Source organism: Chamaea fasciata, unplaced genomic scaffold (assembly GCF_029207755.1).
Source record: "Chamaea fasciata isolate MVZ Bird 193981 ecotype frontalis unplaced genomic scaffold, bChaFas1.0.hap1 SCAF_33, whole genome shotgun sequence".
NCBI classification, from domain to species: Eukaryota; Metazoa; Chordata; class Aves; order Passeriformes; family Sylviidae; genus Chamaea; species Chamaea fasciata.
In genome coordinates, this window is record NW_027094118.1 from 2,122,649 (window position 1) to 2,138,977 (window position 16,329).

A 16,329-nucleotide genomic window follows, 5' to 3' on the forward strand; every position below is an offset into this window, starting at 1 on the left:
AGCAAAGCGGCAGCGCGGGGCATGACGGGATACACCGGGGCACAGAGTGGCACCGCAGGGAATGACGGGATACACCGAGGCGCAAAGCACCGCAGGGCATGACGGGATACACCGAGGCGCAAAGCTCCGCAGGGCATGATGGGATACACGGAGGCGCAAAGCGGCGCGGGGCATGACGGGATAGACCGAGGCGCAAAGCGGCGCGCGGCATGACGGGATACACCGAGGCGCAAAGCGGCGCGGGGCATGATGGGATACACCGAGGCGCAAAGCGCCACAGGGCATGACGGGATACACCGAGGCGCAAAGCGGCGCCGCGGGGCATGACGGGATACACCGAGGCGCAAAGCGGCGCCGCGGAGCATGACGGGATACACCGAGGCGCAAAGCGGCGCGCGGCATGACGGGATACCTGCAGTTCCTCTCCTAAAGGAAGGCTCAGCCTGGGACTCATTCCTCTCTCTTCCAAGACACTACTTTAGAAAACTGCAGGATTCCAACCTAACCCTTCCTCCAACACAGGGGCCGGAAGAAAAGATTCAGAATTTCTGTCCACCCCCATAGGTTCAGCCATACAGCTATGGCAAAATGCATCTCTTCTCTGCACTCTTCTCACGTAAGATTTGTTTCTTTAATAAACCTTTCCTCGCAGGAGCAGTCTTACATCAGTATGAGATTTGTAATGTTTTAAGCAAATTTATAAACCGAGGGTTTGTAGTTGCACATACAGCAGAGATTCCAGATGAGAGCAGAGCAGACCAAATGCAGCCAGACTGGTGTTTTAAAACTGAGGTCATCGACTGATTCCTGTGATCCACGATCCCAACACCAGGCCACACCTGGTGTTCTTGCCTCCAGAGAAAAGCACACAACCTATTATCTCTGCTGAGCTCATTTGGTACCATTTAATACGTATTTATCACACACTCACAAAATGGCAAGTGTGGTTGCATCACTACCACAAAATGCTCTTGGGGATTTACTCAATCATTGATGATTACAGAAATGGTAAGAAGAGAGGCCAAACAATAGGGGGAAAAGGTGGATTTACCCTACACAGCATCCAAATTCTTAACAACAGGATGGACTTTGCCACTTATTGCTAATGCTAACTCACATAGAAGGAGTTAGAAGTTTGATCTGCAAGACAGTTCACACAAGGCCACAAAGGAAAACAAGCACTTTACATGTTGAATTTCACCCCTGTTTATGAGGTTTTCTCATGATGTTTAACTTCAATTATCAAACACAAATTTTCAAACATACCAGTGAACATCCCTCAGTCCATAGTCTGTGCCTATTTCTTGCTCTAAGTTAGATGAGCAAACAGATAAAATTGTATCAGCTCCTTTGAACCGACCAATTTCAATTCAGCTGTGGTTACAGCATTTCAACGGCCAACAAAAAGCATGCACAGCTGAGTTTCAGAAAATATAAATACTCACACAAAGCAACATTTTCAACTCCAAGAGTGTTTAGTATGACACACTTAACTACCTCCAGTGCCTAAGAGATCTGTATGGAAAAATCTGAGCCATGTTACTAATTTTAAGTGGACACTAAAAAACCAAACCCAAACATTAACGTGCCACATGTCCTGGCTCTCTTAGCACTGCATTGGCCATAAACACACAAGAATTTTGATTCCAAAGATTTCTCAAGGTTTCCTGGGTTTTTGCTGTTCCTACAAGTATCCCAGCTTGTTTTTACTCACTGTACCAGTCTCAGGTTGTAAACACAAGTGGGCTGTGACTCTCCCATGAGCAAGTTTTTTCATGTATTTGCAAAACTGACCGCACGAACGTGGTTACAGCTGCTCACATGCTCTACTGCCTACACACACTGAAATGCCAAACAATTAAGGAAGGCTCCAATGAATTCTCAAGATTTGGGATGCTTTTTAAGAGCTATTTCAAAAAATAACTAAAACCAATATTTGTTGATGCATTTACTACCACGTAATTGTACTAGAGCCCGTTGAAGAGACAAATTTGAGGGTTTTTTTTAATGCCTTAACTTCATACTTGTACAGCAATCTAAACTAAAAGCATCAAAATATACCACGTGGAATCACTAGTGCGACAACCAAGACAAAAACAATCTCTGCTATCAATCTTCAGCAGCCAGCTCCCACTTTTTTACCCTGTTTTAGAAACCATTTCTTCTTACAGAGTCACTGCCAGGCCCTCACTTGGAGTCTACTGTGTTTGACAGATCAGCTACAACATTTTTCTTCTGTAAAACAACAGAACTTAGACCAGATTTTACTCACCCACAGACTCTGCAAGCCCAGGTGTCGTTGCTTTACACTCACTGTGTCAGGTTCTCCTACCACCAAGCCTGAAGGTGCCACAGTGAAGGAGCTCTGGAACTTGCTGCTCTGATGAAGGCACTTGCTCCAACTGCAGAGTTTCCACTCTGTCTAACTGAAACCTTGACTGATGCCAGCTGCGCCTCATTTGTTCCATCACCAGGTTTTCCTGAAGAGCAGCACTCACCCTCCAAATTTTAGCCCTGTAGGGGACAAAATTAAATTATATAAAAATATACAATGAACATCTATATTATTTATAAACTGAAGCATTTATGATTTATTTAATGAAACTGTAAAGTTTAGCCCTCTAGGGGCTAAAATTAAGGGGACAACAAGTAGAAAGACAAGAGAAGCACGGTCTGTCCAAGAAGTAAAAATCACTCAAGGCCCATCAGGAGTTTGAAAGATTCCCTCAAATAGTAAAGATCACACAAGCAAAACAGAAGTCTCCAAAGTATCTAACAGAATCATTTTGTAGAGATTACATCAGTACATCCACCATTTAATTAATTCATTAACAGGTGCTAAAACCCCTCCTTTATCTGTCCAAAGACCAATCGTGCACAGAAAAGAGGAACATATGGAAATGAAATAGAGTCTTGCAACATGCAGGCATGTGGGAGACAGACCTTTTGGGGATCCCGAAGGTGGCAGCACAATTACTAAATTACCTAAGCAAGAGTCAGCCGCCAAAAAATCCTGGGGAAGCACCACGGCCCAGAGCTGCCCCTGCCAGTGTCACATGGGACAGCTGCAGCTTGTTTGGAGGAATACCTAAAGGTGATCCACCCAGAAGGAAAGGGATCCTGCTTTAAGAGAAGTCTCCAGTTCTTAAAGGATTGCTGAAAGTAAGAGTACGTTTATTTGTATGTTTTACGCTTAATACTTGCTTGAATACCCCTCCAAAAATGTTGTTAATCTGATAACTAAGAACGTGCCATTAAAAAAAATGGCATCTTTTTGTCTCTTTCTTTCAAAAGTCAAATATTCCTTGTTGTTTAATGGAAAAGCTGGCTCCTCTCCAAACACATCCTGTGAGGCCTTTTCCAGTGAAGCAGTGTGCATAATGATAAATGAAAAAGGGAAAGGTTCTTGCAAGTATTTTTATCTGTAGTATGCAGGGGTTGATCTGTTACACCCAAAAATTATTTTCAACTTAAACAATTCACCTTTGCCAAATCCCTAACTCACTCTAAAACTCTAATAGGTACACACAACATTTCTTGTGAATAAGTTTGCAACAAATCCTACAAGTTCACCCTCAGGAAAGGTGGCAAACACCCCAAGGGAGTATACAACACACAATATACACTCCTTGGAAGCGCAGGGAGTGAGATTTGTCCTTCCTCCTTGTCTTGGTTTGGGAAGACAGGTATCTGCCAGGTAAAATTACAATCAGAGGCTCTTTGGCAAAGATTTGGGAAATAGGAATAGCAGTTCTCTACTAGTATGTAATACAAAGCAAACAAACACAAAAAACTCCCCCCCACCAAACAACTACAGCATTAATGACAAACGACAACAGTACCAAGAACCTCGAGGGCTTTGTTTCACAAAACCCAGGGCAGTTTGGTTTCGCTGTCCCCGCAGGACCCTCAGAGCACCAAGCTGAAACAGTGGAAAAGTCCCGGGCTGGTCGCTGGGATGGCAGGGTGTCCCGGCAGGCAGGGGCAGGATGTCCCGGCAGCGCAGGGGGTGCAGGGTCACGCTGCAGCAAGAGGAGCAGCGCCGAAGGAGCCGAAGGCGAGGCAGGGCCTGGACCAGCTCCCGCAGGTGGCCGGGAAAACTCAGGATTCAGGCTGAACTGGTGATAGTAGATCTCCCAGGACTGGATCCCTTTGGCCACAGTGAAACTCCTCCAGCCAGCAACAGCCGTTCTCTGCTCAGCGTGCTCTGCGGCGGCTGAGATCCTCGAGGAGCGGCAGACACGCGTCTCCCCGAACGCCGGAGAAAGAAAAGCACGCAGCTGCCTCAAGCTTTGTCTTTTACCGGCGTTATCTCCCCCTTCCACCTTTGTCCACTTCTTTGTTTCGGTTAAGTAAACCTTTGTTTCCCGATGTTGTCCTGCCACACGTACAGATGTTACCCCAGCACCACGGGGATCAGCTGGATGAAGGGGGATGAAATCCGGGATCATTCCCAACAGTGACGGCGCCTTCCCCCCCCGGGCCAGGATCGAGGCGCTGCCGGAGGAGCGGGAGCAGCACCGGTGCCGGGTGGAGCATCCCGGAATGCCGGAGCCCGGCATCTTCTCCTGGGCTGAGGCGGGGAATGTGGAATGTGGTACCTGGGAGTTTGGGAATGTGGCGCAGTGGGATGGAGGTTCCCCTGCCCCTCCTCACCATCCCGTGCTTCCCAGAGCCGGAATCCAGCAGGAATCTCACCCTGGTGGTCGCTGTGTCCGTCATCGCTGCCATCGTGGCCATTCTCCTCATCGGATTCAGCGTCTGGAAGCTCCAATCCGGTTCTGCCCAAACCCATCCTGGGGGCTCACCCTGTTCTTCCCCCCCTCCCAAGACTCCTGGAAATCCCCCCATGACCCCACCAGTCCGCCCCCAAATCCTCCTGGGTCCCCCCTAAGCCCCTCACGGGGATTCCTGGGATTGTCCCCATGTCCCCTCCTCCAGGACTCTGGGGTTCCACCCTGACCTGTCTGTGCCCCCCTGGTTTCTTCCACAGCCCCCCCATGATAGTGGGGGCAGGGACCGAGTGCTGCTGTCCCCCTGCCTGCAGCAGATCCAGGGGTGAGGGAGTTCAGGGGAGCCCTTCGTATTTTGGGTCCCCTGGGAATTGGGGTGACCCTCGGGGTCCCCCAGGATCTCCCTGAACACGCTGACGCTGCCCAGTGAGAAGGTTCGGACCCGGCACGGGGTCCCAGCTCTGTCACCTGCCCTGCCCAGGTACCCCCCAGCCCCTCCCTGGGAACCTCCAACCTCCCCGTGACACCCCAACCTCCCCTGGAACCCCAAAAACATCCCTGGGACCCTCCAAAAACTCCCCAAGATTGCAAACGCCCCGTACGAACCCCCTAAACCCTCTCAGGACATCAAAATTCCCATGGGACCTCCCAACACGCCCCCAAGCCCCCTTGAGCAGGTTTATACTTGGCACGGGGTCCTCATCACCACCATCGGCATCACCCAGGTAGCCCCACACCCCCCCGGGACCCCCAGACCCTCCCGGGACCCCCAACCCCCCCATGGGGGCTCCACTACCGGAATCAACGGGAGTGGTGTCGCCCTGCCAAGGGGAGTTAAAGCGGCGCCTGACTGTCGGGGGTTCTTAAAGCCGTGATGGTGGGGAGACCCCCAAAACTCCACCCTGGGGGGCACTCTCCCATTTGCTGCACTCGAGGGAGCCCCAGACAATGACGGGTCCTGGGCTGAGCCCCCCACTCAGCCGGGGCTGTGGAGGGAACTGTGGGCGCTGGGACAGGGCTTGGGAGTCCTGGGGTTTACTGGGGGACCCCTACTGGGAACTCCCTTCCCGCTGTCCCACCTCCCCCTATCCCCCCCTCTCACCCCTTTCCCATTGTTCCCCCAAACCTCCGCTGCCCCCAGCTCGGTTTGGGGGTGACCCACCCCTTTCCCATCGTGTCCCGGCCCGGCCCCGCTCACCCGAGAGCTCCCGGCCCGCGGCCGCACGGACGGAGGAGGAGGAGGAGGAGGAGGAGGAGGAGGGACAGAGGAGGAGGAAGAGGAGGGATGGAGGAGCTGGAGCCGGCAGAGGAGGCACTGCGTGACTTCACTGCTCTCTGGATCTGCAGCTCCTTCGCCCCGGGACCATCGCCCCCGTATCCTGCGGGTGACCGGAGAGGGGGAGCGCGCCCCAAATATCCTGGGCGGTTTTTTTGAAGCGGGGAGGGATGTTTGGAGCTCACAGAAAATATATTTATGGCTCCCGGGGCTTTTTTCTGTCGGGGCCGGGCAGCTTGATGTTTGGATCTCGCAGGGCTCCAGAGCTGAGGCGCAGATGCCCCTCAAGGGGACATGGGGGGTCCCCGGGAGGTGTTTTTGGGGGTCCCGGTGGCGGTGCCGGCAGAGCCCCGGCGGGAGGCGGGTCCCCCCGCGGTGGGCTTGGGCTTCCTTAAGTTGGTGCGTGTCTCTTTGGTGCTGACCCTGCCCGCCAGCTAAACCCTGCGGGCCCCATAGAACCAAAGGTGCCCTGGGAGCCTGCAGGGCCTTGTGGAGCCAGGGGACCGCAGTGACACTGTGGATCTCCTCTCTGCACAACTGTTTTTCAAACTGCAATATCAGTAATTGCAGCCACGCCATAGGCTTAAATAATCCACTCTGTTCACTATTGTTTCAAAGGATGACTTTGATTTCTCCTTGACAATCTGCATCAATTCCTTCTCCCATGACATCAACGCTTTTCAAGGCCAAGCTCCAGTGAGCAGTTCTCAAACCTCCAGTGTCCCGGAGAAATCTGAGTTCCTATTCCGGTATTGATAACTCTCATTTGCTTCTGATTTGTCCTAATTAATTCTAATGCATGAAGGTCCAGCCCTGCAGCCTCTGGGGTGGCCCTGTCAGGGGCCATCACACCCAGAACAATTTCCCCAGAAGTCAAAGTCTCACTGTGCACGGTTGTATTCGCAAACTGGGCGCAGCTGTGCACATCCAGGGGTTTCCATTTCCCCACTGGGTCCATTGTTAAGGGTATGGAGAACATCTGTGGGATGGATTCTCCATCAGGACAGGTTCCCATCTCCCCATTTTTTCACCTGCTCCTTCAACTGCCCCTTTGTCTGTTTGATGATCCTGCAGCTTGTGAATAGTCTGGTACATGAAAACACCAGCAGTCCAAATCACTGTATTTTCACAGTAACAGACAAAGCATTCCACACCACAGTATCAGCAAACCCCATAAAAATCGCCAATTTCATCCCTTCCTCCTTTATTCCTTGCAAGCAGTCTCACAAAGTTTAGCACTGACATTTGAGTCGTGGCCAATGCTTTTCTGTAGGGTATTTAGTGTCACATCCCTGAGCAGCCAAAGGTGGCAAATCAGTATTGTCAGCATTACTGCACATTATCATTACTGTTTCACATATAAAGACAGAGATATAGATAGAAACACAGATTTAGACATAGTGGAACACGAGGCTGGTGGGTTGGAGACAGACACACCACACAGTATCTTCTTGAGTTCTGACCAACAGCCACAATTTATTGTTCCAAGCTCCCTTTTATGGTGAGTTTGAATTTCCCGGGCTTGGAAAGCCAACTGGTTGGGAATCTCTGCACTGCCCACATCTCTGGCCAGGGGTGTGTCTGCAGCCAGGGCTTGGCTGGGCTTGGCTGAGCTCTTTGTTCCCCCGGGGACTTCTAGAACAAGCCAGGTCAGCCCAGTTGGGTCTGTTATGATCAGACTCATTATGCCCAGCTGTGAACCAGCTGGACCCTGCTACATCTCCTGCCTTTGCTTTTATTAAAATGCAGATTGTTTTCCGTTATCCCATTTGCAAGGGCCCTTTTGCAGACAGGGTAACACAAGACAGCATGGGTTTAATTTGAAGGAGGTTTTGACAAACTTAATTCTGCTCAGCCAGTGATGTGTCCCATGTACCACTGGAGCTGCAGCACTCACTCCCAGGAGCTGTCAGGCGAGATCACAATCTTCCGGGCTGGCATGTTACATGTTAACTGCTTATGGTTCCAAACTACAACTTAACACTAAAACAAGAAAACGTTCAACTTTTAAAACCCTGAGAAAAACCAATTAACAGAATTAACAAGATTAACAATTAACAGAAAAACAATTTGTAAATAGAAAAAACCACTCTGTAAACAGAAAACCAGTTTGTAAACAAACAGAATCCTTAAATGCACCGTCACTCTAAGAGTCCCAGCTCTCCACGAGGTCGGTGAAGAAGCTGTTTCCAGCACTGTTCCACACACGGCTCCACACCGTCTGTGGAGGGGCCACCAGGAGAATGCTGCTGGTGGTCTTGGACAGGACGTAAGGTAGGACAGACACGTCGGGCAGGTGCCCAAAGCGTTCCAGTGTCCTTGCAAAGCACTTTGCAAGGCTGTACTGTTAGCAAAACACCATTAGAATTGCTCTTGTGTCACGGAGACAAGACAACTTTTGAAGCATCCGTAGCATTCAACTGTAAACACCTGCGACAACATTTGATAATTAACTGTGCAGTTAGTTCAAAGACGGTGGGTGCCGTCTTTTTTGCTTGATGAGGTGGAAGCATTCATTCTGGAATGTGCAAAGGATCAGGCCAGCGTGGATTCCACTGCCCAATAACACCAGTAGGATGAAAACTAACAATGAGAATAAACACAGTGATCCACACCTCTGGGCATATCCGGTGGACTTGTCTGTTGGTGATAGCTTGCTCTGCTGTTTCAACAGCAGCTTTTGCCTCTAGGATTAATTTTCTGGGGGAAGTTAATTCAGAGTCACCCTTTAGGAGGTCAAATAAAGGTGCTAGTTGAGAGTCAGTCAGTCCTAGGTAAGGTGTGACCCAGTTGATGGTACCCAAGAGTTTTTGTGCATCGTTTAGAGTCAGAATTTTGGTTGGAAACGGAATTGTTTGTGGCTGTATGGTCTGGTTCATTATTTTGAGTCCCAAATATTTCCAGGGTGGTTGCTGCTGCACTTTCTCTGGTGCTACTTGCAGCCCAAGTGGTTTGAACGCTTGCAACAGGCTTGGCTGAATCAGTGAGAGTTCTTTTCTGGTTTGGGTTGCAATCAAAATGTCATCCAGGCCATGGTAACAGTATGCCCCTGGAAACTGTTCTCTCACTGATCAGAGTACCTGAGCGACACCCCACTGACACATCGTGGGGCTGTTTCCCACGCCTTGGGAAAGTTCTTTCCATTGGTAACGTTGCACTGGTGCAGCGTTATTAATAGAAGGCACGGTCAAGGCAAACTTTGGGGTATCATCTGGGGGTAATGGAAGAGTGAAAAAACAGCCCTTTAGGTCCACAATCAGGATGTCCCAGGAGGCAGGCAGCATTGTGGGACATCGATGGCACACCAGGCTGCAATGTGCCCATTCTCTCCATCGTGGAATTGGTTTTTCTCAGGACATGGAGTAACCTCCACTTAGCAGATTTCTTTTTTATAACAAATACTGGGGTGTTCCAAGGGCTCATAGATGGCTCTATGTGTCCTTGAGCCAGTTGTTCCTGTACCAGGGTTTTTAGGGCATCTAAGTCTCTCCTTTTCAAGAGACCACTGTGGTACCCACTCAGGCTGAGTAGTGAGCCATTTCAGAGCCAGTGTGGGGTACTTTACACCCTCTAATACAGTGGCCCCTGTCAAAAATCTGTTCCCACCTCAGCCCACTCCAGAGCCAGAGAACTCTAGGGAAGGGCTTCCCATCCGGGAATTTCGGATAGGACTGATTCCTCACCTTTAGATTTAAAAAGTGTCATTTTGTGCTGATCCGGCCAAGCTATGCCAATTTTGTTTTCGCAGTGGGCAGGCTCAGCACCAAGGACACAGACACCACCTGAAGGAATCAGTGAAATTTACTACAGTTCAAAGCAGCAAAGGAGCACAGAAGGAGCAGCTCAGCAATGCAGCCAGCCGTCACTACCACGGATTGCCCGCAGTGATTGAGAAAGATCCATCACCAGTTACCCTCAGCCTTTCCCATCACCCACACCCACACAGCAGCTGGGGAAGCTGTCACAGCCAAGGACTGCAGAGCCTCTCCCGGACACTGGGAATTCCTGCAGCTGCCTCCAGCCACAGCTGAGGCTCCAGCCTGGCTGGGAGAGGGCCCAGCTTTGATAGTGCTGAATAAACAAACTGCCAGCAGCACTCCTAGTGCAGGAACATCTGGTTGCATCCTCCTCTTGGGTTTCTCCCAAAGCCTGGCCAGGGCCCAAGGAGGAACCAGGGGAGTTGCCTTTGACCCTACAGCCCCGAACAAGGCCAGATGTCAGACTTCATGGCCTTGTCTGGCTTCTAAATACAGAAAGGTCAATACATGTTTCACTAAGGAGAGGATGCATCTATTACAACGCTAATGACGGTGCCTATTTTGTTAACGAGCAGATACAAAGATAACCTTTGGCTGGAAGGTTCATCGAGAGGTCACCTTTGGCTCAGGGCCGCTTGTTCAGGCCTCAGTCAGGCCTCTTGTCCAGGCCTTGGCACTTCAGGCTTTAGTGCTGGGCTTGACACTGCTGGCTTAACACTGGGACTTGATGAGCTCCCAGGTCTTTCCCAACAGAAAGGATTCTGTATTCCCATGATTTTATCTGCTGGATTCAGTCAGGTCCATGTTAGCAGCATTACTTTGGTCAAAAAGTTCCCTCTTGGTCAGCTCTTGTGGCCTAAGGCTTCAGCTCCTTCAGCTCCCGATGCTAAGCTGCTCACGCTGAACGAGACGACTCAGAGAGAAGAATACAGTTCATCCAGTTCCTTCTGGGACACTGAGAGGGGAGGGTGTGCAAACAGGAGCATTGTTTGGTGTCCCCTCCTCTCTGCCCTTCACGCCTTTCAGCGCTTAGAAACAGCCGAGAGCTTTCTCCAAGAGTGCGATGAAGCAGCTGCTCCTGCTCCCAGGTCTGGCTCTCTCCAGTCTCTGACCTTGCCTGCTTTTGTCCCTCTTGCTGTGCCCTCTGTTCCCCCGGGGCTCGGTGGCTGCTGCCCAGGACTGTGGAAGTGGCACAGATCCAGGGGTCGAGACCCTCCTTCCTCTGCCCTTGCAGCTGCCTGCTCACAGCAGCCTTTTCCATCGGGAAGCTCCACGTGGAGAGGGAGTCCTCACCTCTGTTCCTTGCACAACCCCCAGGAGCCCAGGGCTGCCATCTCAAGTCCCTGCGGGCCCTGAGGGCTCCCGGGTGCCTCAGGCTGCTGTGACACCAGTGCCCACGGGAGGGAACAGTGGCGGGGGCTGTGCTCAAAGTCAGCTCCATGTGCTGCTGCTGCTGCTGCTGCTGCTGTGGGGGTCGTTTGTCCAGCCCTGCCCCAGACTGAGGGATCGGATCCAGGCCCTGCTGCTGCTCCCTGGGGATCAGGCACAGTTTGGTTGTCGCCGTCAGGGCCAGCAGAAGCCGTGGCCGGAGCAGCGGGTGCTGACAGTGCCCCGAGGCCCGGGGCCGGAGGTGTTCCTGTGCTGGGGGCTGGCCGGAGCTGCCCCTTGTTCTCCCTCTGCCTCCCGCAGAGCTGGGCCGGGCACAAGTGGGGCAGCACAGCAAACAGGGAGCCTGCCAGTCTCTTCCAGCCCTGTCTGCTCAGAGTTTGGGCCTTGGAGCTGCAGGTGGACACAGGCAGCTGCTCCTGCTCCCTCTGCGTGTCCCCGTGTTCAGCAGTGCTGCTCCATCAGTCTGTGCCCAGCAACGGGGAAAAGCCTCAGCCCTGCAGGGCCAGGAGCTGCCGGGCTCTGCCTGGGGAGCTGCTCCACACGGGAACCAGCAGCAAAGGACATTCCTTCCCTAGGACAAGTTTTCTATTAAGGAAAGAAAAAAAAAGAAAATTAAAAACAACACAGAGAAAAAGTGGAAGATAAAAACAAAACCCAAGTGCAGCGTAGTAAAAATACTTTATAGCTTTGGATAAAGAGATAACTGAACTTTTTCAAATGAGATCTCCGTTATTTACTCCATAAATGTGCTGATGGCATGGATCCATCCTGCTGACCTCAGCAGCCTTTTAAAAAAGATTTTGTGGTTTGTTTCCAGTATTATCTTAAATTGTGATTGAAGCAATAGGAAATTGCTTTGTGCCCCGCCAGCTCCAAGCAGGACTGGGAATCTAAACTTTGCCAAACCCCAAATCCTTTACAAGACGACCTTCCTTCTCACCCTGTGAATGAGCTGCACATTCCCTTTGAAATTGTCAGGGGTTTCTCAAAGACGCAAAGTCCCACTTACAGCTTTTTGCTCTGCTTGGGAAGTGCAGAAGGGCAATTCTTCATCCATCCGCTCCAGACTGCACTGCCTTAGGAACGCCGTCCACTCGCCAGGTTTTGCTCACTTGTGGCACTTCTGGAGGAGGAAGAAAGGGCAGTTGCACGATTCCAGCCAAAAAAGGAATGAAGAGCGGGACAGACAAAACATCCTGTGGAGATCCAGGCGTTCAGCTGGAACTGTGGAGTGCTTGGGTTCTTGCCAATTGGATGTGGATCCCTCACTGCAATCTCCTGGCCTGCAGGAGAGTCTCACTCACCTGCAAAAGCACAAAGCTCACTCGGTGGGCTCAGAATGGGCTCGTCTGATGCAAAGCTGTCAGAGCAATGTGAGGGCAGAGCCGGCCCAGCCGTGCCTGGGGCTGAGCCCAGCAGAGCCCTGGCAGAGCCCAGAGCAGCCTCAGCACCCGCAGAGCCCGGCTGGAAGGAGAGAAACCAGAAAGTGCCCGTCAGCCGAAGGCTCCTGTCCCCTCGTCCCGGCCGCCCGCAGTGCCCAGGCCACGCTGGCCGTGCTCAGAGCTGGGCCCAAAGCTGCCCATCACTGCTGCCTTTGGGGGCAGAGCAGGAGGGCAGGACACGTGCCCAGCCTGCAGCCGGCCACGGCACACCCAGCCCTCAGCAGCTGCGCAGAGCCAAAAGGCAGCTTGACGGCCGAGTGAAGAATCTGTGGCGTCTGCCCCAGCAAAGGGAGGAACCTTTGGTGCCCGGCCAGGCCGTGCCATGCCCACATCTGGGAGCATCCCCCCAGCTGTGGACTCACCTGCAAACTGGGCCCCAGGGAGCGTGTCTGAAGAAGGTGCCAGAATCCAAGTCGATCATCTTCAGCTGCCGGTGGCCAGGTCGAGGAAGAGCTTGGCATCCTTGGGGTTGTCCTTGGTGTCTCCAGCAGCAGCCCCACCTGATACAGCTTCTCCAGGGGCTCCTCCTTCCCTGGGGGCCAGACCAGGCTGTCAGTGCTCTGCCCAGGGCCCCAGGCACCAACGAACCAGGACAAGCATAACTAGGGTGGATGGTGGCCACCAGTGCTTGCTACACCAGGTCTCCAGCTCCGCCCCAGCACAGATGTTCCCATCTGGTCATCCCTGCTCAGAGCTACAGGCAGGACAAAAACACTCTGGTTTTCTTTAGCACTGATTGCCATGAGATGTGTGGAGCTGTTACCTGTCAGGTCTTTGGATCAAACTGTGCACATGGACCTCTCCCATCTTCTGGGGCAGATGAACACCCTGCAGCCAAGGATCACTGAAGAGGTCTTCTAAGGATGGCCTGTCCAAGGGTTGCATGGACAAACACCTCCTGATAACATTTTGGCACTCTGAAGAGAGAAACCAGAAACCAGCAGTCAGTTGGAGAAGGATCCCGTCTGCTTTGCCCCTCCATTCCCGTGCCCAGGCCATGCTGGGTGTGCCCAGAGCTGTGCCTAAACTTCCCCATGGATTCTCTGTTTGGAGGAGAGCAGGACATGTGCCACCTCCTCAGCAGCTGCCAGAGCAGGGTGCTCATCAGCCTGCTGCTGTCTCCCAGCACCGGGATTCCCCTGTGCCCAGAGATGAGGACCCACCTTGAGAGAGCCATCGTGGGAACAAGATGCGCCCCCAGATGAACTGCTGGCCCCTCCTGAACGGGTGCTTCCCCATGACCAGGTGGTACAGCAGGAGGCCCAGGGACCAGATCGTCGCTGCCTCGCCGTGGTAGCGTTGGTGGTGGATCCACTCTGGTGGGCTGTAGGGCAGGGTTCCTATGGAACACAGACGGAGTTCATCAGGGGATGCTGCAACTCCTAAAGCCTCGCCCCGGCATCCCTGGGCGTGTGGGGGCTGGCCCCCTCCCGCCTCCACCCAAAAGCAACTTGGCTCAAGAAATAACGCTGCTCCTAGCAGCGAGAGGGGGAAGCCGCGGTGCTACAGCCAGGCTGGGCCGTGAGATGCCCAGGAACATCCCCTGAGAGGGCTCACCTGCAAATTGCCTGTAGGCTGTGTCTTGGAGGAAGGCGCCACAGCCAAAGTCGATCAGTTTGAGCTGCCCGGTGGCCAGGTCGAGCAGGATGTTCTCGGGCTTGATGTCATGGTGCAGGACCCCGCAGCTGGTGCAGTGCCGCACGGCCTCCAGCACCTGGCGGAACAGCCCCCGCGCCTCCTCCTCCGGCAGGAACCTCCGCTCCGCCAGGAAACCCGAGAGGTCCTGGCACCGCTCCGGACGCTCCAGCACCAACAGGAAGCTGTTGGGGAGCTCAAGCCACTCCAGCAGCTGAATGATGCCACCACATCCAGAGGACAGCCTGTCCAGCAGCACGATTTCCAGGGGCGCACGGGCGCCGTTGGGCTGCCGAAGGACCACGATGCCGTCAGTGGGGCTGAGGCTGTGCCAGGGCTCGGGAACCCCTCACCCAGCCCCGGATGCTCTGGGCCCCCCGCTCAGCCCACGCCCGCTCTCCCTGCAGGGCTCCCGCCGGCTCTTCCCCTGCCGGGCCCCAGCTTCTCCCGCCGGCCCCGCTCACTCACCAGCTCGCCCCAGTGCTGGACGCGGGCCCGGGGCACGCATTTGATGGCCACCTGCGAGCAAAGGCCAGCAGCGGGCTCAGCTCGCCGCCTGCCCCGCCGCGCCCCGATCTTCTCCTCCTCCTCCTCCGCCCTCCTCCTCCTCCTCCGCCCGCCGCCAGCCCCGCCGCTCACCGGGGCGCCGTCCGAGAGCCGTGTCCCCGAGTAGACGCTGCCGAAGCCTCCGCGCCCCAGCAGCGAACCCAGCCGGTACCGGTCCTGCAGGGCCTCCCGCGCCTCCCCTGCGGGCGACACGCGGCCCTCAGCGCTCGGCCCGGGGCCAGACACGGCCCTCGAGCGCCCCCCGAGCGCCCCGGGCCGGGCATCCCCACCCGCCCCGGGCCCCGGCGGCTCGAGGCCGGCGGCTGCGCTGCCGAGCGGCGGAGCTCGGGCCGGGGAAGCCGCGGCGGAGGCGGCGGGAGCGGCCGCGCCGCGTGTGTCCTTAGCGGGGCCCGGGAGGAGCCGGGGCCGGGGCCGGGGCCGGGGCCGGGGCCGGGGTCGGGGCCGGGGCCGGGGCCAAGGTCGGGGCCGGGGCCGGGGCCGGGGCCGGGCTCGGGACAGGCGCAGCCAAAGCGCAGCGATGCCGCCCTGGCCCCAGGCACTGATGCCCGCCCAGCACCGCCACAGCCAGCACCGCCAGAGCCGGGCGGAGCCCAGACCGCGGCGGGACGCCCGGGGCCGGGGGCGGGCCCGGGGCATGGCCCAGCCCTGGGGGGGGAGAGGGAGAGGCCGGGACGGGGACGCCGAGAGGGGCCGGGGAGGTCGGGAAAGGGACACCGGGAGAGGCTGCGGGACACCGAGGCTGAGTGCGGGACAGCGGGAGAGGGAGAGGAAAAACAAGAGAGGGACGGGGAGGGGTCGTAGACGCCGTAGACGCCGTAGACTCGCTGCTGCCGCTGCTGCTGCCGCTGCCGCCGCTGCAACTGGAGCCCTGGGGCCGTTTGTCCGCGTGTCCGTTCCACGCTCCAGCCCCGCGCTCCCCGGGGGCAGCCCCCGAGCCGCTCCAAACACGGCAACTTGGCCGTGCTGAGCCCACATCCAGAGGCCTGACTCCTGCGCCGTGGCAGAGGAATTCCCTCGGTCGCTGCTGTGCATTGTCCCTGCTGAGGCTCAGACACTGTCAGGACACATTCCCTGGTTGTAGGATTCGTGCCCGACCCAAGCACTACGCTTATGTCTCCAGCGTAAAACAGGGGAAGGCAAACTGTGTACGGCCCATGGTATTTTCGAGGGTCTAAAACTCACTAAGTCATCGATCTGAGAGGTGAGATCCATTTGGAATTAATGGCACGGAGAAGTAGTGCAACACGGAAAAGGGAAGCATAGAAATAAATAGAGGAAAACCTCTTGGATTATTTCTTGCGTTTTCATTCCACTTCTGGAAAGCTGTTGCAGTTTTCCAGCAACCTTCACCACAGTCCCAGCTGCTCTTTTCAAGAACCTTTGGTGGAGAACGAGGTCGAGCTGCTGGCACAAGATGTGCCACCAACTGCAGCTTCTCCTGGATTTCCATACTGAGTGCAGCACGACTTTTGCAGCAAAGCAGGACAAATGTTTGGTAAACTTTACAATTTGTCCTTTCTTTTCTCCTT

The 16,329-nt window shown here is 54.4% G+C and overlaps 2 protein-coding genes across 2 annotated transcripts in view; one reads left to right on the forward strand and one right to left on the reverse strand.

Annotated features, from left to right (window-relative positions):
• The window catches only part of LOC136303411 (zinc finger protein 585A-like), a gene marked incomplete at its 5' end in the record, with an annotated part of 71,536 nt that overhangs the window by 37,431 nt on the left and 17,776 nt on the right, over positions 1-16,329 (forward strand). The gene's annotated exons all lie outside the window — the stretch shown is intronic.
• LOC136303436 (serine/threonine-protein kinase pim-1-like) lies at positions 13,358-15,436 on the reverse strand. Its single transcript, XM_066207105.1, has 5 exons — positions 14,873-15,436; positions 14,702-14,752; positions 14,156-14,522; positions 13,762-13,938; positions 13,358-13,515 (listed from the first exon to the last, which is right to left on the reverse strand). The coding sequence occupies exons 1-5, from the start codon at positions 15,434-15,436 to the stop codon at positions 13,358-13,360; spliced, it is 1,317 nt and encodes a 438-aa protein (XP_066063202.1).

What these genes read in the sequence shown, in the direction of transcription:
- LOC136303436 (XM_066207105.1), bottom strand. Translation starts at nt 15,436, where the DNA reads ATGCCCCGGGCCCGCCCCCGGCCCCGGGCGTCCCGCCGCGGTCTGGGC. An exon ending in GGCTCTCGGACGGCGCCCCG is followed by an intron (nt 14,753 to 14,872) that starts GTGAGCGGCGGG and finishes CTTTGCTCGCAG; the next exon opens with GTGGCCATCAAATGCGTGCC. An exon ending in CCCACGATGGCTCTCTCAAG is followed by an intron (nt 13,516 to 13,761) that starts GTGGGTCCTCAT and finishes TTCTCTCTTCAG; the next exon opens with AGTGCCAAAATGTTATCAGG.